This window comes from Erithacus rubecula (assembly GCF_903797595.1).
Source record: "Erithacus rubecula genome assembly, chromosome: 1".
Lineage (NCBI taxonomy): Eukaryota > Metazoa > Chordata > Aves > Passeriformes > Muscicapidae > Erithacus > Erithacus rubecula.
The window spans coordinates 111,517,329-111,540,086 of NC_136658.1; the positions used below are offsets into that span (position 1 = coordinate 111,517,329).

The window sequence follows — 22,758 nt, forward strand, 5'->3', positions numbered from 1 at the left end:
CGAATGGTTTAGGCTGTTTGGGAGAGAAAACTACTTTCCATGGCACTCCTCTGCTGCACATGGAGTTCAAAAGGTATAAATACGAGGAAGTTGTAATTAGAAATACATGTGGTTCAAAAGTCATAAAGAGGTAGAAGCAACTCTCTACTGACCAAAGATTTCATACAAGAACAACGATATTTTTAGTAGATTTTTCATCTGCAGTTTTGTCACTGCTTGTGCTTGAGTTTTGTTTTGTTTTAATAATTTGTTAATTTTTTATGTTATGCGCTTTATTATGGAAACATTGAAGCGAAACCGAGCAGCAGGAGGGGAGCAATCCCCGCTGGGTTGGGCTCCAGAGCGGGCGCTCTGGGATGGAGCCGGGCAGGGCAGCTCCACCGAGAACGATTCCTTTTCCCACTGCAGGAATCTCCTTTTAGTGTGGAGAAAAGAGGGAGAGAGAGACAGGAAGGGAGGAAGGAAGGATGGATTAATTCCTGCCTTCCCCTCTGTCAGGGCTGCAGAACTCCTCCAACTCCCCTCCTGCTGCTCCCACAGACAGGAACGCTGCCTGGGGACTCTCTGCTCTGGGACATTGGGCAAGGGAGGGGGAGACACTTGGTTGTCCCTGTGGGCAGAAGAAATGGGTGAACATCCCGTGCCAAACACTCAGGTGGGATTTGTCATCCTTCCGTGATTGTTATTGGGTTTTGGAAAGCAGAGAGGAGGAGGAGGAGAGGGCCTGAGAAAGGAACAATCCTTCTGTAGCCCTGCCAGGAGGTGCAGCCGGGTGGGGTCAGGCTCTGCTCAAAGGGAACAGGGACAGGACACGGGGAAACGGCCTCTGAGGGTGAAAACACATCAGCACCTCGGAGAGGCAGGGCATGAAATACAGAGACTCTGTTATTGTGCTTTACAAACTTTATTAGAAAATACACTAATTCTTCAGTAATGGAACAGTGTTGTGACATTGTAATGTATTGTAATTAGAAAATATTATATATTCATTGTTTTATATCATCGATAGGTATGCAAATAATCAAGACATATTATTTGCAAATTTTATTTATTCCTTAAATTTTATTTTCATTTGTGTATTCTTAAATTCTTCTTCTTACGCTTCTTCTTCTTCTTACTACTCTTCTATTTACTACTCTTCTATTTACTACTCTTCTTCTTTGCTTCTTCTATATATTTTTAAATACTTATTCCTATTCTTACTCCTCTTCCTATTCTTCTTCTTCTTATTCTTCTATATATATTTAAATCCTTAATCTTATTACTCTTCTTCTTAAACATATTTTTAAATTCTTATTCCTATTCCTATTACTCTTCTTCTAAGTACTTCTAAATTCTTATTACTATTCTTCTATGGATTCTTCAATAAGTCTTGTCCGTCTTTGTCTTCTTAGTCTTCGTCTTCCTGTTGTTCTTTGTCTTCATCTTCTTCATCTGCTATGTCATCTTCGTCTTCTTCGTTTTCGTTATTGTCTTTGTCTTCATCTTCCTTGTCTTCTTTGTATATTTTGTCGCCGTGTCTCCCCCATGCTCCGGGTGTGTGTCACTCCTCGGGCGGTGGCCGCAGGCAGGGCCAGCGGAGCAGCCCCCGCAGCGCCCGCAGCGCCCGCCTGAAGCGGGAGGGGCGTTTCCTGGGGGGGCTGTGCGGGGCAGGCACGGAGCTGCCTTCCCTTTCTGGGGGAGCTGCTGCTGCCCTTCCTGCAGCACTGCAGAGCTCCAGGGCACCCTGCAGCTGCTGCTGCTGCTGCTCCTGTTCCTGCTGCTGCTCCTGTTCCTGCTGCTGCTGCTGCTGCTGCCGCTGCTGCTGCTGCTCCTGCAGCTGCTGCTGCTGCTGCTCCTGTTCCTGCTGCTGCTCCTGTTCCTGCTGCTGCTGCTGCTGCTGCTCCTGCTGCTGCTGCTGCTGCTGCTGTTGCTGCTGCTCCTGCTCCTGCTGCTGGTGCTGCTGCTGCTGTTGCTGCTGCTCCTGCTGCTGCTGCTGTTGCTGCTGCTCCTGCTGCTGCTGCTGCTGCTGCTGCTCCTGCTGCTGCTGCTGCCCCAGCGCCTGCAGCTCCGGCACAGCCTGGCTCAGGGGCTCCAGGGATGTCCCATCCTCACTGAGGACAGCAGGAGCTGCTGCCTTTGTGTCCTGCAGCGCCAGAGCCTGGGGAGGCCCTTCCTCCTCCTCAGCAGATCTGCTCGGGCTTGCAGCTGCCACCTCGGTGTCTGTGGGGCTCCATGGGGCACAAGAGGCGCTGGGCAGGGCAGGGGCTGCCTCTGCTGCCACCCCTGTGCCCAACAGCTCGTGCCGCTCGGCCTCCAGCTCCTCCTGGAGCCTTTTCAGCTTGGACAGCTTCTGGAGTATCCAAGCTTCAGTCTCTTCCTCCTCCTCCTCAGCATCGTAATCATTGAGGGAATTGCCTTCCAGCCATTCCAGCACCTTCTGGTGCGCTGACATTTCCTCCAGGTCTGGACGTTCAGTTGATGAGATTGAATCTCTGTCCATGTCACTGAGCAGGGCCCTCCTTGTCACCTCCTCCTGCTCACATTCTTCCCACAGGGAGAGCTGTTTGTAGTCATTTTCTTCCCTTGGGCACATGTCTTGGATGTCACAGTCTTCCCTGAAGCACAGCTCAGCTTCATATTTGACACCTTCCTGGGAAATTTTCTCATCCTCGTTGTAATCCCCTTGGGACAGCTCTTTGTCACAGTCATTCACCTGTTGGGATGGCTCTTCTTCATGTTTTTCTTCACCTGGGGAAAGCTCCTTGTCATTCTTGTTGTCCCCTGGGATGAGCTCGATGGCAAATTTGGACAGCTCCTGGTCACTTGTGCTGTCCTCTGGACAAACCTCGATGGCCTCTTCCACAGAGGACAGCTCCTCATCAGCTGGGCTGTCCTTTGGAACAACCACGATGGTCTGTTCTAGTTTGAACAGCTCCTGGTCACTTGTGCTGTCCACTGAAATTACCTCAAGGTTCTCTTCCACAGAGGACAGCTCCTCATCAGCTGGGCTGTCCTTTGGAGGGGCCACGATAGTCTCTTCTATTTGGAACAGCTCCTGGTCACTTGTGCCGTCCACCGAAATTGCCTCAAGGTTCTCTTCCACAGAGGACAGCTCCTCATCAGCTGGGCTGTCCTTTGGAGGGGCCACGATAGTCTCTTCTATTTGGAACAGCTCCTGGTCACTTGTGCCGTCCACCGAAATTGCCTCAATGTTCTCTTCCACTGAGGACAGCTCCTCTTCCCATGTGCCGTCCCCTGAAACCACCACGATATCTTCTTCCCCTGGGGACAGCTCCTTGTCACTCCTGCTGTCCTCTGGAATGATCTCAATGTTCTCTTCCACTGAGGACAGCTCCTCATCAGTTGTGCTGTCGACTGGAGAGAAGTCGCTGTCATATTCCACAGGGGTCAGCTCCTGGTCGCTTGTGGTGTCCTCTGGACCGACTTCAATGGCCTCTTCCACAGGCAACAGCTCCTCTTCATTTGTGCTGTCCCCTGAAGTGACCTCTCTGGCCACTTCCTCTTCAGACAGCTCTGGCTCAATGTCCTCTTTCACTGGGGACAGCTGCTGGTCACTTTTCCTGTCCTCTGGACTGACCTCAATGGCCTCTTCCACTTGGGACAGCTCTTCGTCACTTGTGCTGCCCCCTGAAGTGACATTGATGTCTTCTTGAACATCGGACAGCTCCTTCTCACTTGTGCTGTCCTCTGGAGAGAGCTCGCTGTAGTCTTCCACAGGGGACAGCTCCTGCTCGCTTGTGGTGTCTTCTGGACTGACTTCAAGGGCCTCTTGCACCTGGGACAGCTCCTCTTCATTTGTGCTGTCCCCTGAAGTGACCTCTCTGGCCACTTCCTCTTTGGACAGCTCTGGCTCACTGTCACTGTCCCCTGGTGAGAGCTCAATGCCCTCTTCTATTGGGGACAGCGGCTCCTCAGTTGTGCTGTCCTCTGGAGAGAGCTCGCAGTCGTCTTCCACAAGGGACAGCTCCTCATCACTCTCGCTGTCCTCTTGAAGGAGCTCAAAGCCTTCTTGGAATAGATCCATGTCACTGCCAGTTTCCCACAGCTCGCTGTCATTACTCTCTTTCCCTGTGCCCCGGAGGCTGCGCCCCATGGCTGCAGCCCCCGCGGGGATGGGTGGCACAGGCAGCAGCTGCCAGCTCGGGGACACACGGGCTGTGCCCTCCTGGGCCACCCTGAGCGGGGGCAGGAGCACCCTGGGCACGGGGCTGTGTGGCTGCGGCCCCTTCTCCCCTGCCCTGCCCAGCTCTGTGCCCCGGCTCTCAGTGTCCCTGGGGCTCAGCAGGCGGGGCAGGGCTGGCGGCCGTGGCACAAGTGGCAGCGGTGGCAGCGTGTCCCCACAGAGGGACAGGGCCTGGCTGCGGCTGCCCTGCGGCGCTGTCTGCGGCCGCCGGGGCTGCACCTCTGGGACCATGATGGGATGAAAATTTCTGGGTCCCACCTTTGTCTGCCCAGGGTGAACTGCTGGCAGCTTTATGGGCACCAGGGAGGAGGAGGATGTGGAGGATGTGTGGGATGGAGATGGCTCCCTTGGCAGGGCAAAGATCCTGGCCCTCTCCATCCGCTGGTCTCCCCTGCCTTCCTCTTCCATTGTTCTCAGCCTCCTCCTCAGGCTCAGCAGTGGGCCTTGGGTCACCTGGGCTTTGGGCTTCTTCTCTCTCTCCTCTGCAAGTTTTGCCGTCTTCAAGCGCACAGCGATCCAGGCATCTGCTTCCTCCTCAGAGACTGGCGCTGTCTGTGGCCGCCAGGACGGCACCTCTGGGTCTGTGAGGGGATGAAGATATTTGGGTCCCACCTTTGGCTGCCCAGGGTGCACTGGTGGCAGCTTGATGGGCACCAGCGAGGAGAAGGGTGAGGAGGATGTGTGGGATGGACATGACTCCCTTGGCAGGGCAAAGATCCTGGCCCTCTCCATCCGCTGGCCTCCCCTACCTTCCTCTTCCGTTGTTGTTGGCCTCCTCCGCAGGCTCAGCTGTGGGCCTTGGGTGGCCTGGCAGTTGAGCCTCTTCTCCATCTTCGCAATATTTGCAATTGCCCTGAATCGCTGACGGGTCCTGGGAGCTGCTTCCTCCTCGCAGAGTGGCGCTCCTGGGACTGAGCACTCCAGGCCTCTGCGCCCCTTAAATACCCCCAGGCCAGGGTGGGGCTCCCTGATGTCACAATGGTCTGTGGCCACCACCATGTCCCACATCACAAAGGGCCATGACACGAAGCGCCCGTGTCACCAAGGGCCACCCGCGGCACCCCAGGAGCAGTGGAGCAGCAGGAACTGGCTGGGAGCAGCCCCGGACTCGTGGCCTCGTGGCCCCTGCTGTGCCCAGAGCCCTGAGAGGCTTTGGCCCCGCTGGCACACGGCAGCCCCAGCCCCAGGCTGCAGAGCCCTGGCTGTGCAGCTGCGCTGGCCAGGGCACGAGCAATTGGCCCCGGGGCCGTGCCAGGGCCTTGTGGGCAGCGGCTCCGCGTGCGGCGGGAGGCCGGGGAGCAGGGCTGTCCCTCAGGGCTCTGCCCGGGCCCGGGGCTCGTCCCTGCCTTCAGCAGCGCCAGCCGGGGGGCAGCGAGCGCAGCCCGGGCGCCTTTGCCGGGCACGGGGAGCCGAGCGGGGCAGGGGCAGCAGGCGAGGCCGGGGCCGTGCACGGGCACCCGGCCCAGCTGCACAAGGGGCGCGGCGAGAGCCTCCTGCGCTTCCCCGAGCCCAGGGGCGGCTGCTGCGCCCGGCCCGGGCCAATGGCCGAGCATGGCAGCCGCTCTCGCAGGTGTCCCCTGGGCTCTGCGGCGCCGCGGGGACAGAGCCCGGGGCCGGGGCTCGCTGCCTGCTGCCGGCAGGGCGCTGCCCAGGGCTCCCCGCCCGCCGGGGCCGGGCCCGGGCGCTGAGGGAGCGGCGCCGCCATCGCTGCCGCCCTCAGGGGCTCTGAGGGCAGCGCGGCTCCCGCCAGCCCCGCTCCGCCCGCACGGGCAGCACAACCACGGAGCGCAGAGACAGACGGCGCTCAAATGGTGTCCGTGCCCTTCCAAATGCCCTCGCAGAGCTTCCCCAAGGGCTGGCTCGGCTGCGGCAGCATCGCCGCACGGCCCCTTTGTGTGAGATGTGACACTAAACCCACACGGTTTGGTCTGTTTGGGAGAAAGAAACGAGTGGTTTAATCTACTTGGGATAGAAAACCATTCTGATTGCACTATTCTCTTGTACACTGCTCTAAAATGGCATAACCAATACTAGAAAGGTGTAGTTACACATACATGTGGCTCAGAAGGAATAAAGGGGTCATTAGGAGCAACATCTCTACTGACAAAAGACAATAAAAGAAAAACAATGCTAGAAAATCCCTACTCAGTTTTGTCACTTGTTGTTCTTCGTTTTTTTTTTAACTTTTAAATTTGTTTCCAATTATTTGCACTGCTTTGAAGTGCCTATTTCCATGGTTTGAGTGATCCTCATTGAAAATGAGGAACATGGTTGCGAGCAAAAATTATTTTTGCTCTTGAATCAGAGCATGTAGGAAGGCTCATGATTTGAGGAAAGCAAAATGCAGTTCCTTCCCCACTGCTGAGTTTCAGATGGGCCACAACCATGGATAATGCTGGAGAGACAGATCTGGGCTCTGCTGAGGTTAAAAGAGGAGAAATGAAAGTGTACAGCACAGGGAGATATCAAAGGCATCAAGCTACACAAAGTACCTCAAACATCTGACTCACCAGACTGGGGACTCTTGGATTTACCAGGTTTACTGCCTGAGTGCTCAATGAAGGGAAAGAGCTGGGGGAAACTCCTGCTGTCAGCACCATGTCCTTCCCATCTGGCACCCTTGCCAGTTCTGTCTGTCCTTCAACTGAATAACAATTTTAAACGTGGATTAACATCTGTAAGTGTAGCATTTGGTCTCAGTGCAGTCAAAAACAAAAGGTAACTACTGGTAGGAGTTGGAGACAAAGGGACTAATAAAAGTATCTTTTTTTCCCTGTTTGATTTCTTAAAGTTGAAAACCAACAGTGACTGAGTTTGCCTGTAGATGTTTGTGACATTTGTAAGTGCAGCAGGGCAGACAAGATTTTTTTTGTCAAGGCTTCTTCTTTACAAGCTGCTGATGGGAACATTCTGCTCAAAGGAATCAAAAACCCTTTAGTCACAGAAGCTTCATAGACCATTTGTGCTGAGGTACAAAGAATGTTTGAATTCTGTTTACTGCCTGCAAGTGCACGCTGATTTACTCCACAAATACATCTCTTTATCTTCCCCAGGCTGAGAAATCAGAAGTTGTGTGTCAGAACTGGATGACTTGTCTCTTTCTTGCTTGATTCTTCTGAACTATTTCCATAGAAACTTTGGCTTCGTACAATGGGATAGGTTCATCCAGCTGAGGCCTAAAATGAAACAGTAAAAAGTGCTGGTGAGCAAACTCAGACCAAGAAAAATATCCCAGGACAGATTTTACTTTCACTGTGTCAACCTCCCTTCACAAACACAGGAACAGCTTCATGACTTTGCCCCAGTGCACAGATGGGAAAAGCCTCAAAGCAAACAGGAGCCACAAGTGAATGAAAATATTCTTCTTGCAGGGGGAAAAAAGAGGGTGGTGAGGAGGGTTCTGCTCCACATCAGTTGTTATCCTGCTGTAAGGAAGGGAAATTCCATTCCCACCTTATTATGGGAGTCCTCCCATCTCCTGAAGCTCTGCTCAGGAGTGTCAGTGCTGGCAAGAGTTTTTTGCTTCTAATGATGAATTAAAAAAAACCCACCAAAAACTCCACCTCTCTCACCTGAAAATGCTATTTGATAATTTTTCCATGATATCTTCCAGGATGGGTATCCAAGAGGACTGTTAAGGAGCAATAGAGCTGGAGAGAAATCTCTTTACAATCACATTTGCTGGTCACAGCCCTGTATTGATACAAACTCAGCAAGATCAAGGCAAAATGAAAATGAACCTCAATTCCAGGATTTAGATCAGATTTTTGCACTTGTTTCTATACCAAAACCTGAAATAGGATGCAGAAATGAAATATGGAACATTTCAGTTATTATTTCAATATGAAATACAAGTGCAGCCTGCACTAGCACAACATCAATCAATCATTAATCAATGGCAGTTTTTGTGCAGAATGAAGAGATTTTGGGACCAGGTAGCTGTTGTGAATGTTCATACAAGCACCTGATAAAAAGCCAAAATGAAGTTGGGAACCCAGCAGAGGCTGGAATTCTTGGAGCACACTGAGGGGTCTGTGAGTTACTGGGGCTGTATTCAGCCTTGGAATGAAACTCAATAACATTCACTCTTCATTTTAAGGGCTGATATTTGAAGCTCAAGTTCTTGTAAAAAATGATCAATTTGTGATTTCTTTAGATGACAGTAATGCCAGATGCTCCAGAACTTCACAAGACACACAAGTCCCTAAAGCCAAAAGCACCCAAACCTTGCAGAGCTGAAAATGTCCTGCCCAGGACATTCCTTCTCCTTTTCACCCCACATAAATTTTAGGTACAAAACAAACCAGTACATTTTATGTACACAATATTTCTGTACATTGCAAACAAAGGAAAAATTAGGAAGCCAAAACACTTCCACTTTTGCAGTGAACATGAGTGCATTAAGATTAGGGGTGATGCATCTAGTACCCAAATGCACAAGAACCAAAGAAAAATTTCAGAATGTCACTTGAATAAAATAAAAACATATGGAATCAAATCTTCAATTAATTGGAGAATGGGTGCTTTGCAGCACTACTTTTAATGAATGAAGAGACATTTTCAAGGCCAGACAGGATGGGGCTGGAGCAGCCTGGGACAGTGGAAAGTGTCCCTGCCATGGCAGGGGTGGCACTGGGTGGGCTCTGAGGTCCTTCCCACCAAACCAGTCTGGAATTCCCTGATGTATTTAAAAGGAATGTAGAAAATACCTTAAAACCTGAGTGTCTCTTCAACTTTAGCTCCTTTCAGCTGGGTTGCAGCACTGAGCAGAGGAGAATCTCCCAGTGGGATTTCCCAGCTGTGAGAATTGCACAGGAGCACCAAAGGATATCAAGATACTTCCCCTGCTGCACATTGGACAAGTTCCAGACCTCATCATTCAGGAAGGACACTGTGGCTCCCTTAAGGAACAAGGAATGGCTGTCTGGAGGATCCAGCTGAAGCAAATGGAAGAAAAATGTTATTGAGTTACATTTTCCCATACAAAAATCAAGCTTCAATGGTTATTTTACAGAGATGGTTAAACCAAAGAAAAACCACCCCTTGCCTACTCTTAAAAGAGAGGAAATTTGTCATGCTGACAGGTTGAAACAAGAGGTTTTTGTGTTTGTATCTGTATTTTCTGTGGGATAAACTACCCCCTGCCACAGGATGTGTACCTGCAGGTTCTTTTCCGTGGTGATCCAGTGTCCCCCTACCCCCAGCAGAGTGATGATGTCCTGCTTGTGAGGCAGCAGCTGAGATTTGGGAGCTGGTTCATCCTCAGCACTGAATAACCTCACTGGGGAGGAGAAGAAATTCCTCTGAGCTCAGGAGAAAATCTGGGAAATTTCACATGGCGGTGGAATTCTAAGTTCTTCAGTTGTTTCAGCTAAAAGTGGGATTTTATTATTTTATTTATACCTTGTTTTATATACTGTATTCAGAATAATATTTTGTAATAGCTCTGAAGTTACTATTCAGAGTAAAATTTTGTTTATATTTTTAATACTATATAGTAATAATATAGACTGCAATATAGCCTATATTATACAATATATAACATAATAGTCTATATTATACATAATATAGTATATATATAAAATACATATAATTTATATATATACTTGTATATATACTTATATATATGATACAAAATACATGAAATAGGTAAAACATATAGTATATATAGCATAATGCATAAAACACCATATATAACAACTTTAAAATATAGTATATTACAGTATTTATAATATGCATAATATAAAATCATGTATAATTTCAATATATGAATCATATATCTAGATATTATTATATATTTATATATGCTTATATATTTATATAGTACATAATATACTCTTATATATAGTATAGTAATACTATATATAATATATATTATATATAGTAGTAAATATAATGTAATGTAATGTAATATAATATAATATAATATAATATAATATAATATAATATAATATAATATAATATAATATAATATAATATAATATAATATAATATAATATAATATAATATAATATAATATAATATAATATAATATAATGCAATACAATACAATATTATATATAGAGTATAATAATAATATACTTCTATGTATAAATATATATTAGCAGTATGATATATATATATAAAATATATAACAATAGTAATAAATAAATAATATTTTGCATAATAATATGTAATAATATTTCATTTCCTCTGAATAGTAACTTCTGAGCTTTCACCTATTAGAGTTGGTTTCCAGCAGAGGTTGACAGTGCTGTTAATTAGGGTTAATTTCTGTATTCAAACAAGGCAGCATAAACAACCATGTCACAACTCTGCTCGTTAAATTAATTAATCATTTTTTAAATGTTCAGTTTCAAACAGAGAAATATTTCAGCCACGTTCAGCAGCTGATGAGGAGCTGCTTGCAGCAGTGGGTGCAGGAGGAGCTGGAATTCCCAAGGGAGAGGAACAGCTGGAATTCCAAAGGGAGAGGAACAGCTGGAATTCCCAAGGGAGAGGAACAGCTGGAATTCCCAAGGGAGAGGAACAGCTGGAACTCCCAAGGGAGAGGAACAGCTGGAAATCCAAAGGGAGAGGAACAGCTGGAACTCCCAAGGGAGAGGAACAGCTGGGATTCCCAAGGGAGAGGAACAGCTGGAACTCCCAAGGGAGAGGAACAGCTGGAATTCCAAAGGGAGAGGAACAGCTGGAACTCCCAAGGGAGAGGAACAGATGGAATTCCAAAGGAGCAGGGACAGATGGAAACCCCAAGGGAGCAGGAACAGATAGAACCCCCAAAGCAGCAGAAACAGCTGGATCCCCCAAAGCAGCAGAAACAGCTGGATCCCCCAAAACAGCAGGAACAGATAGAACCCCCAAAGCAGCAGAAACAGCTGGAACCCCCAAAGCAGCAGAAACAGCTGGATCCCCCAAAACAGCAGGAACAGATAGAACCCCCAAAGCAGCAGAAACAGCTGGAACCCCCAAAGCAGCAGGAACAGCTGGATCCCCCAAAGCAGCAGGAACAGATAGAACCCCCAGGGCAGCAGGAACAGCTGGATCCCCAGGGCAGCAGGAACAGCTGGATCCCCCAAAGCAGCAGGAACAGATAGAATCCCCAGGGCAGCAGGAACAGCTGGATCCCCCACAGCAGCAGGAACAGCTGGATCCCCCAAAGCTGCAGGAACAGCTGGATCCCCCACAGCAGCAGGAACAGCTGGATCCCCCAAAGCTGCAGGAACAGCTGGATCCCCCACAGCAGCTGGAACAGATAGAACCCCCAAAGCAGCAGGAACAGCTGGATCCCCCAAAGCTGCAGGAACAGCTGGATCCCCCACAGCAGCAGGAACAGATAGAACCCCCAGGGCAGCAGGAACAGCTGGATCCCCCAAAGCTGCAGGAACAGCTGGATCCCCCAAAGCAGCAGGAACAGCTGGATCCCCCACAGCAGCAGGAACAGCTGGATCCCCCAGGGCAGCAGGAACAGCTGGATCCCCCAAAGCAGCAGGAACAGCTGGATCCCCCACAGCAGCAGGAACAGCTGTATCCCCCACAGCAGCAGGAACAGCTGGATCCCCCAGGGCAGCAGGAACAGCTGTATCCCCCACAGCAGCAGGAACAGCTGGATCCCCCAAAGCTGCAGGAACAGCTGGATCCCCCAGGGCAGCAGGAACAGCTGGATCCCCCACAGCAGCAGGAACAGCTGGATCCCCCAAAGCTGCAGGAACAGCTGTATCCCCCACAGCAGCAGGAACAGCTGGATCCCCCAAAGCAGCAGGAACAGCTGGATCCCCCAAAGCTGCAGGGTCCCAGGCACCTCCAGCATCCAGCACGATGTCCACGCCCAGCCCCGCCGTCTCCTCCAGGCAGCTCTCGGCCACGTCGATCTTCCCGTGGGACACATCGATCACCCTGGCTGCCAACAGGACACCAGGAATGGCTTCAGAGCAAGAGCATGGAGCTGAGATGCTCAAAACTGACAGCTCAGAGCCACAACAGCACTGTGAAAAACGAGCTTCACTTCCTTGGGAAATATTAAAAGGTTTAATAGGAAAAACAAATAGGAGACACAGACAATAGAGCAAAGGGATCTTGACCCTAACTCAGAAAACACTTCTTTAAATGCATCAACCTGTTGCATATTCATAGATATTCATGCACTATTCAAAATCATTCCCCCCCAATCTGTAAATTTTTTTAAATCTCCTTGTGGCTCTATCTTGTTGGTACTCCCTGATATTGGAAGCTAAAAAATTTCTTCCCAGGGTTTCTGGTGTCTGTCACCAATAATCTAAGAATGTGAAGATTTGGTTTTTTTACTATTTTCTGAGTTAGTTACGTGAACAAAAGCTTTTCTACATTACCACGTTATAGTCTCAGAAAAATATATATTTATCACACTACTATTTCTAAGTTTTGTTAACAGCAGAACTAAAAGAAACTATATTCATACAGCAAAGTTTTCCAATGTTATACATATAGCATTCATTTTAAATGATTTTAATATTTACAAAAAGCCTGGTTTTATTTTGTTTTGTTTTTTCATTTTCAACACAGTGCAAAATCAACTCCAAAAAGTCTGAATGCAGAAGTTCAGCTCCAGAGTTTGTTGGTCCAAAAGGATAAAATGTGGCACTCTAAGATTAGAGATTCTTCTCTTAATTCTTTGCTATTCTTGTCCAATCCTGGCTCTCTGGGGCTTGAATTAAATGTTTACATGAAGGGATTTACATTTGCACCCTGTGCCAGGGCCTGCCCACCCTGCCAGGGAACAATTCCTAATTCCCAAAATCCCATCCAACCCTGCTCTCCTTCAGATAAAACCCATTTTTAACATTATAACAATAACACAGGGGCAGAGAAGGAGCAGCTACAGATTTTGTTTCATTATTATGAAGCAGAAGAAACATTTAGAAATGAAACAGGTCAAAGAGTTCACAGCAAAATGAGAACTGAAGGAACATGAAGCAAATTTGGAAGCTCCTGGTCTGAGCTGTGATCTGCACTTACCCACCAAAGGCTGTCGGGCTCCTGCAGGGATCCCAGCAGGGCAGGAAGGAGGGAGGGAAGGAGAAATGCAAGGAGCTGGTCATTGAGGATGTTAACAAATCATCAGTATTAACAAACATGAACCAATAGTAACAAATCATCAATAAATGCCTTGGGTTTGGCTCTTTTTGTCCCTTCAAATCCCCAGTCAAATCATAGGATGCAAATCCTAAGTCATTCCCTCTTTTTTTTTTTCACTGAAGTCAAATGATTTCAGTGGAGAGAACACAAGTCAAAATTTACCAAAGATGATGTAATAATTAATTATTAATGATAGCCACATTCCCCATAATAAACCTCCATAATATCCTTTTCTTCTTAAAAGTTTTCATCAGTCAAGAAGTGAGAAGTTTTCCTTATCAGGGCAATTTGACATGGTATTATTTTTGCAAATAATTTCATTTTTTGAAAATAATTCTGGTTTCATAGACCAGGAACTTCTACTTCAGGCATTGGAATCACATTAATTAACAAACAAATCAGAAAGTCTGAACAATTGTAAAAGCTTTTTGCTTTTGCACTCAAACTGTTTCTCCCTTTAATGCTGTACCCAGGTTATATTACTTTATCTGAAATAAAGTTGCAGTTATCATTTTTCCCCCTCAGCCATTCCAGGAAGCAGCTTGGTATGCTCAACAATGATAACACAAACACTGAACACTGCCAAAAACTAACCAAAAACCCACTGAACAAGCACAAAACTGAAAATTCTCCACCCACAGGCACAAGAAGCCACTCAGAGCTTGGGTTACTTAGGATCCATCTGACATTAACATTCAAAGAACTGAAAAATGCTGGGAAAAGTAACTCAGGACTGTGAGAATAAAATTGCCAAATCCTTTCCTAGCTCTTGAGTGTTTCATATAATTAGCAAAATATACCCTTAAAATGTTACAAAGGGAAGTTTTAGATCTTCAGGATTTCTTCTTTGGAACAGCTGGTGCAACAAGGCTCTGCATAAAGCATTCCCAAAAATCTTCCAGTTCTGGACTGCTAGTGCAGTAAAATATATAAATATGAGAGTAAAAAAGGCTGCTGAAATTAGGAAAAAATAGGGGTTTTGGGTCAAATTGCAAAAACCAAAGTGTTACTATGAAACTGCAGAGAAATCAGGTGCTCCTGAGTGGTTTCCCCCAGCCCTGGGGTGCTTTGGTGGGTGCAGCTGGAACCCACAGATGTGTCTCCCCAAAGGTATTTTACTGTTCTGGAACTTCAGTGAGTGCCAAAAAAATCATCCTCTGAAAAAGAAACCTGGGCATTACACTGCAGCACTGGTATTTGCAGGAGGAAGTAGCAGGAACCAGTTTGAACCTTTTGCTGCAATCCAGCCAGACTTGACAATCCATCCTTTATTTTAAAACTGTCTGAATAAAGGAATATTCCACTTTCCTCCACAAAACACCATGGGAATTTTGATCAGAAAAAAAATGCCAGTAGCTCCTACACAGAATATTTTTACTCATGGTATTTTCAGAGGGAAAAATAAAACAAGCCAAACTTGAAGTACCAAAGAGAAGTGAGGGAATAATGCAAATGTTGTGTGTGAGGCCAAGCTCCCTTAGAAAGCAGAATGCAGAGGCTGTGCATGGCCAGCTGCAGCTCTGGCAGTACCTGACACTTGATCAAACACTGCCAGGAGCACCCTGAGGCTGCTGAGGGCTGGCTGGGAGTGTGTGAGCTCTGGCACACACTGGGGCACTGGTGAGTCAGCAATCTCTCCTTCCACAGCAACCACCTCATCAAATGGGAGGATTTCCTGAGCACTTAGCCAAAAACCAGCACTCAGCATTACTGGAAAGCACTGCCAGTCATTACAACTGAAATGGAGAATAAAGATGCCATTAAGTACACCTAAACCAGAAATGAAATACCTGTGGAGTACAGAACAAACCTAAAAACTATTTCATTAGACTGTTTATCAATTTGCATTTCATTTCTACAGAAGTAAGACTCTAGACCTGACAGAAGAAAATAATTTTGAGGCATTCTTTAGGCCAAGCTTTAGCACTGAAGGATGAAACTCACCCCCAGCAGGTCTGAGCCTCTCCAGGTACTGCTTGTCCTCCAGGCTGTGGGCAGTGGAGATGACTTTGGCCCCCCTGTGCTGAGCCAGCTGAATGGCAATGGTACCAAAGGGCTGAGAGGGGAAAAGAGAATCATTGATTCATTTATTCATTCATTCCTTTACACCAACAACTTGATGTTGTTTAAGAACAATTATATTGCAAAGGCCACTCAGGAGAGTGCCCAAAAATGAACTTACTCCTGCAAAAAAAACCCCACAGCTGAACCAAGAATTGAATATTCACAGACCTGCTTCTGTCCTAAATGAGGGCAAAACAACTCCTCAGTGACTGGGAAGCTCTGAGGGAACTTTTGGTCAGTAACTGGTTCTTGTCTTTAACAAAATAGCTCAGATTCTACTTTAATTACCACAGCCACCTTCACTGCAGTTGGAACTTGGAGCCTGAAGGAAAAAAGCTCCAAGGAAAAATCCTCAGTCAAGTTTACATCACAGAACCTTGGCTGAGGGAGACCCACATCTTCATCTGCACTAAGAACTGCAGGGATGCAAATCAAATTGTTTCTATTCAAGAAAAGGTAAAAAAGCAGAGGTGGGAGAGGATTAAAAATGAGGCATTTTCCTGCAGTTACCCCTGAGGACTCAGGGCAAAATTGTGTCACTGTAGGACACCAGAACACCCTCCCTCTCTGCACCCCCACACTGCAGACAGGACAGTATTCCTGGTCAGGACCTCACATGGGAAAACCAGCTAAAAGGGAGCAAAATGGAGCTGAATCCAGGGTCTCTTAAAGCTAAACAGTCCAATAGAGAACTAACACCTATATTATTTATACTTTTGACCCAATAATCAAACTCCTGTGACCTGCAGTGCAGCATTAACTGTCCAACCAGAAACTACTCCTGAAATCCTGAGGAAGAAGATGAGCACTGAGACACCACCCAAAATCTTCCATCTTGTCCCATGCCTATTACTGCATTATAAAAACCTCAAATTCCAAACCCTTCCCCATGTGAAATCACACACTTCTATTTAACTACACACCCCTGATTTTAACTCCATCACTCAAATTTGGGAGCTCAGTGCCAGACAGCACAGAAAGCTCAAAACCCCCAAGTTTGTGGGATCCAAGACCTTCCTGCAAACCCAGGAAATGAAAGCACTGCCAGCTGTGAGGAAGGCAGGGGGTGTGGGGAATGCAGGGCTGATCTGTGCAGAGAGAATCTGTGCCATTTGCCAGAGTTACTCACACTTGCTCCATCCAGGACCAGGACACTGCTGCCAGGGCACACCTGGGCCAGGTAGTGCAGGGCTGTGTATGCACGGAGCCCGTCCCGCAGCGTCCCTGCAGCCTCCACCCAGCACACCTTGTCTGGCTTCTGAACTGGGGCACAGACACACACAAACACACAGACAAACACAGAGGAGATGGTCAAAATCCAGGAAAATCCCTGGGGGTTATTGCTTTTTCATCATCTTTTTTGTCTGGCTAGTGTCGGGATTGAATGCACAGGAGATGGAATTTCGTGTTTGGACTGAGATGTTTATTAATTATTATTTATATTACAGTGAGTTTTATAGCACTTCTAGCTAAAAAGCTAAAAATGGAGCTGTATCTCTCCCTCTCTACAAGATCTTTTAAGGCTAAATGGTCCAGTTAAGAAATGCCACCAAAATTATTTTTATTTTTAACCCAATAACCAACCACCTGTGACCCGCAATGCAGATTTTCTACCCAGTCACAAAATATCACCCAAACCCATGAAGAAGAAGGTGAAGAAGAAAGACAAAACCTCTGCCCTAAAACCTCCATCTTGCTTTCTCTTTATTACTATAACCTTAAATTCTAAATTTTCCACCCTGTGATATCACACACTTCTATTCCAGCTGCACACCCACAGTCCCAGTTCTACCATCCCATTTTGGGAGCTTCCCCACAGCCTCAGGTGCAATGCAGAGTTCTGGGGTCAGTGCCTGGCAGCACAGAGAGTTCAGAACTCTGAGTTTCCAGGGTTCCAGCAGGGGCTTAGTTAGCAAAACCTGTCACAGCAAGTCAGACAGGCTCCCCCTGCCAACAGGACATCACTGACTCCTGTTTCCCTCTCATATTAAGAAGCCATGGACAGGATATTTTGCTATATTTTAATTAGGGATGCAATTTTGCTATAACCAAGTTGAAGGGAGCCACCTCATAACTACACAGCTGGAATTCATGGGCAGTCACAGAAATGACACAACCCAAATTTAGGTTTTTAGAATCCCAGGATGGTTTGGGTTGGAAGGGCCTCAATTCCCACCCAGTGCCACCCCTGCTATGGGGACACCTCCCACTGTCCCATTGCTCCAGCCCCAATGTCCAACCAGGGATCCAGGGGCAGCCACAGTTTCTTTGAAAAGAGAAATTCTGAGTGAGTAAATTTCTTACTCAAGGCAACAAACTGTTGGAAGAAGGGCAGGGACTCCCACATTTAGTATCCTACTCATCAAAGCAATCTATGCCCAGAAAGGGAAAACTGGAAGCTCACAAAAATTGAAAACAATGTTTCCCTGACCCTCATCCCTGAAAACTCCTCTCTCTAATTCCAGTCTGTTTGTTTCACCCTGTCTGATAGTCAAGTGATACAGCTGGACTGAGCCAAAGGGAAGAAAAAAGCAAATTTCTCCTCACTAAATTTTTTTACAGGTTAGGAAAAAGTGTAACAACAATGGAGCAACAAAATGGGAAGTTAGAAGGGAAAAATAGGAAAAGGAAAAAAAACCAGATCAGCTTGTGTGGTTTAGGCCATCATGAACTGTGAAATGGTGACAGCAAAGAAAAAGCCTCTGAGAGCCCTGAGTGGTCAAACTTCTGTGACTTGGGGCAGCTTAATTACAAAATTACAGAATTTTGTAATGTTGGAATGGAAGGAGTGTGCCCAGAGCTCCTAGGTAATGGGCTCCCTTTTAGAAAAGCTAAAACAAAGTCTACAGATACAGTAAAAATAATCATTAGCAAAATGTATAATCTACAAACCCAAATAATGCTCGTGAACCAGGATAACTTCACAGACACCAGACTCCTCAGAATCCAGGGGCAAAATTCCTGAACAAGAAAAAAGAACACAGACCTTGAATTTCACACAAGCATTCTCCCAAGGAATTCCCTGGTCCTGCTTGCTCTGGGTTCAGTCCCCACTTGGCAGGTTTAGGACAGGTCCCAGCCTGGGGTGGGCATGAGGCAGTTCCAGAGGTGCTTCTACATTTTGGGATTGAGGAAGAAATGCTGCTTGGTACTGGCAGGTGTCATTTTTGTCTGAGCTCATCCCACACTCTGAGTGCTCCCATTCCCCTCCAGATCACAGAGGAATCTGAGGCACAGAGCAGCCACCCCACAGCCCCTCTCCTCTCCATCCCAATTCCTGACCTTGTGCTTTGCAGGGCAGCAACAGAGGCACAGGGAGAGGCTGAGGATGAACACACAGGAATGTGCAAGTGTTAAAAAGCAGGAATAGGAAAAATGAAGTGCAGGAAAAACAAACTACCCAGGGAAGGCAGAGAAAGCAAAAGCAGAGTAGTAGAAAAATCCCTCCATGCTGGTTATAACTGAGCTTTTTGCATTTTTACCAGGCTACAGAACTCCCCTGAATAGGGGGTTCACCTGCTCCATCTCCTGAATTAATGTTCCCTCCATCCCAGGGAAAACCCTTCTTTTCCTCCCTCTCCCCCACTCCATTTACACCAAAGGGCTTTGCCTTGCAAATTTGGCTGCTGTGTCCAGTAACTGCATTTTATATTTTTATTTGTTAGGATGAGGATTAAATGTGTGAGACAGTGTTTCTTGTTTGGACTCAGATGTTTATTAATTTTTATTTATATTACATTCTCACAAACCATGAGTTCTACAGTACCTTAAGCTAACAAGCTAAAATGGAGCTCTATCTTTTTCTCTCTACAAAGTCTTTTAAGGATAAATTGTCCAATTAAGAAAAGTCACTTAAATGATTTTTACTTTTAACCCAATAACCAACCACCTATAGACTGCAATTCAGATTTTTTAATTTAATTAAACAAGATCACTTAGACCTATGAAGAAGAAGGTGAAAAAAAAGACAAACATCTGCCCTAAAACCTCCATTCTGCTTCCTACTTATTATTATATTTTAAAACCTTAAAATCTATATTTTTTCACCATGTGATATTACACACTTCTATTCAAATTACACACCCACAATCCCAGTTCTGTAATTTAATTTTGGAAACCTTCTCAGGTCAGAAGTAGTGTTTTCTTGGGGCTCAGTGCTTGTTAGTGCAGGAAGCCTAAAATTTTTAGTTTCCAAGGTTCCAACATCCAAATGGATGAACTCTTGCAGAGTTCCCATTAAAAATGTGCTTGTGCACACCTGGAGCTGTGTGCAGGGTTTATCCAGGGAATATCCAGGAGCAATGTGCAGTGAGGGAATAATGCAAGAAGGACCACAATGTCCAAACACTCATCCTCCCCCACTCTCCACCCTGCCCCACTGGCAGAACTTCATCCTCTAATCCTTTCATTCAGCACACAAAATATAAACATGTGGGATAGAATGGCCCTAAGAAGTAACTCCTGTCTCCTAAGGCATCAGTCACAATGTTCTGGTTAGTACAACATCATATTTCAAATCCTAAGGGAATATTCTCTGAACAGAATTCCCATTTATATAAGTTTATGCATGTGGCAGCAGTTTAATTTTGAAAATGCATGGTCAATTTAGCTCTACCAATTATTCTAACCTCAGACATTCATTATCAAAAGATGACTGTTGGTGTCAGTTGAGGCAAAGAGGCATTAACTTACCCACCACTTCATCATCTGGCTGGAAAAAGGTCACCTTGCTTCCAACTCACCAAGGAGAGGAGAAAAGGAGGAAAGAAAGGAAGAAGATAAATATTTATAGCAGGAATGGGATGTGCATTTGGAAGCACTGCTTATCCCCAGCTCTCAAAACTAGACATTTCTAGTGAACAAAACATAATTCTATTGATTGCACACATGCCAAGCCAAATGCTGAATTCCCTAAATTTACTTTGGCACCTCACCCACAAGGAGCTCCATGCAGGAGCACCCAGCTGGACACTCCAGCTCAGGGATAACAGCACTGGCACAGCAATCAGGGAAGCAGAGTTCCTGCTCCTAAAGGACCCCACCCAAAGGAGTTCTTAGCTCTGACTGGAATCCCTGCTCCCTCCCTGGGCACTGACACTCACTCACCTTCCAGCACAACTCCTGAAATCTCTCGCCCAACAGGCACCAGTTCCTTCTTCAGTTTCATTTCTGACAGGAGCTGAATGAAAACAATGCTTACAACATTCTTGCTAAAGCTCTGTATTTTATATTTACATATTCATTACCATCTTACAGTGTTGCATTATCACACTAAGTTGGGCCATTACCAAAATGTTATCTAAGGGATAAAAGTGCACACATTCCTCAGTCAATATTAAACCATGGCACTGATTTCTGTATTTAAATTTAGAATCATATTAAAGAACAAAAGCAGGGAGTTATTACCAGCCAAGCCAACCTAGGATTTAGAGTGCAGATGAAGATAAAAAGGATTTACTGCAAGAGATCTCACAGCTGACAACTGATCTGTCTCCATAAATTAGGAACCAAATTCCAGATGCTTTTTATTCAGAACTGTGCAAGAACCCCAGCCCAGTCCTGTACCCAGTGCCAGCAGCAAAGCCACAGCCTCAACTTGTGGAAAGCAAAGACAGCCCCAGATTACAGCACCAAGAAATACCTTTGTGTCCACCCAGCTGAGAGCACAGGCTCTGACCTGCACCTTCACTTCATGGTCACAGGTGGCAGGAAGGTTCTCCTAGGACAGATTGGCAGTTGCTGTGTTAGACAATGGATGTGCCCACAGGAGCTTCTCCAGCTCCTGAAAGCACTGCTCCACTTCTTAGATTGTTTTGTAGGGAGAGCAGGCAGGTATTTTCAATGAAAAGGGGTTTGCAACACTTTTTGAGCACAATATTATTATTGTTGTTATTATTATTATTAGCATTAGCATTATATTATAATATTATTATTGTAAACTGGTCACCTTACTTATCATTATCATCATTATTATTATTATGTTACTATATTATGATATTATTATTGTAAACTGACCCCTAGACCTTTCTAAACCTCATCAGACATTATTTTTCTGTTGTGATTTTCTTTCCCCTTTATCTGAGGCACAAATCCTGACAAACCCACTGAGGTCAACATTCAAACCCAAAATGAAGTCCAAATGACACCAAAGAAACAACCCTAAACCTGATAAACTCCTCAAGTTCTATTTCTACTTTTTCAGTGACCAGAAAATTCAGCCAGGAAATGTGGACCCAGGGTTCATTTTTCAAGCCTGCAAAGCTTGTTTGTAAAGTCTGAACACCAAAACTGCAGAGAAATCCAGCAGTGCTCTTGGCAAGTGCTGCCTGATGACAAAATGCACCTCCCCTACCTTCCTTTCCCTGCCTGTGTGTTTCCCTACCTTCCTTTCCCAAGATTTCTGTGCCTCAGTTCCCCCTCTGGCACTCAGCCAAACTCTCCTCTGCCCCTGCCTGCTGGACAGAGCTGTTCTGATGGGAACTCACTCTTTCCTGGAACACAAATGTCATTTCCTCTCCAGGAGAATTCTGCTGACCATACAGAGCCTTCATAGTGACCTGAAAAACACAGCAACCAAACTGTGACATCTGCAGGGTCTGTGGGCAAAGAAGGCATTAAAGCCCTGCTAAATTAAATTAAATTAAATTAAAATAAAATAAAATAAATTAAACCAGTCTATAAGAAACATAGCCATTGTTTGCAGGTTTAATTGCTCATAACAGAGAAAATCCACAGCATTGAGGATTACAGAATCCTAGACTGTTTTGGGTTGGATGGACCTTAAATCCCATTTAATTCCACCCCTGCCATGGCAGGGACACCTCCCACTGTCCCATTGCTCCAGCCCCAGTGTCCAGCCTGGAACTGGGCACTGCCAGGGATCCAGAGGCAGCCACAGGTGCTCTGGGCACCCTGTGCCAGGAACAATTCCTGCCCAATATCCCATCTAATCCTACTCTGAAGCCATTCCCTGTGTCCTGTCCCTCCCTGCCTTGTCCCCAGTCCTTCTCCAGCTCTCCTGGATCCCCTCAGCTACTGATGCAGGTACAGCAGGGAAGGCACTGAAGGACACAGCAGTTACTGATGGGTGCTCTGTGCAGCAGAGGGGTTCTCTGCCACCTACCCACACGGTTCAGGGAATGCAGGGAATTCCTGTGCAGGAATACAGTGAACCTTTCCTGTGCCTTCACCAAAAATCACCACTTGGCTTTCTGCTCTCCTCTCCCGACTCGGCCCGTGCCGTCCTCAACGAACAGGAAAAAAAAAACCTAAAAAAATAAGCAAAGAGTAAAAATGAGTTAACAAGGAAAAAGGAAAGCAGGGAGGTAAGGAAATCACGGGAGCTCTATTGCAGCTCCCCTCAGGGGCTCTGAGGGAACCAGACCCGCACCGAGAGT

The 22,758-nt window shown here is 46.3% G+C and overlaps 2 protein-coding genes across 3 annotated transcripts in view; both read right to left on the reverse strand.

Annotated features, from left to right (window-relative positions):
* IFNAR2 (interferon alpha and beta receptor subunit 2) overlaps positions 1–22,758 on the reverse strand; it is an 844,054-nt gene that overhangs the window by 593,742 nt on the left and 227,554 nt on the right. The gene's annotated exons all lie outside the window — the stretch shown is intronic.
* CRYZL1 (crystallin zeta like 1) lies at positions 7,165–22,629 on the reverse strand. Its single transcript, XM_079298249.1, has 13 exons — positions 22,535–22,629; positions 21,847–21,918; positions 21,003–21,080; positions 20,468–20,540; positions 20,054–20,098; positions 18,254–18,322; positions 16,491–16,624; positions 15,242–15,353; positions 11,985–12,083; positions 9,346–9,467; positions 8,950–9,123; positions 7,759–7,817; positions 7,165–7,362 (listed from the first exon to the last, which is right to left on the reverse strand). Exons 2-13 carry the CDS (start codon positions 21,910–21,912, stop codon positions 7,263–7,265), a joined length of 1,131 nt encoding a protein of 376 aa, XP_079154375.1. The 5' UTR covers positions 21,913–21,918; positions 22,535–22,629; the 3' UTR covers positions 7,165–7,262.

What these genes read in the sequence shown, in the direction of transcription:
- CRYZL1 (XM_079298249.1), bottom strand. Translation starts at nt 21,912, where the DNA reads ATGAAGGCTCTGTATGGTCAGCAGAATTCTCCTGGAGAGGAAATGACA. An exon ending in GCCAGATGATGAAGTGGTGG is followed by an intron (nt 18,323 to 20,053) that starts GTAAGTTAATGC and finishes TTTCTTGTTCAG; the next exon opens with GAATTTTGCCCCTGGATTCT. An exon ending in TGGTCCTGGATGGAGCAAGT is followed by an intron (nt 15,354 to 16,490) that starts GTGAGTAACTCT and finishes TTCCCCTCTCAG; the next exon opens with CCCTTTGGTACCATTGCCAT.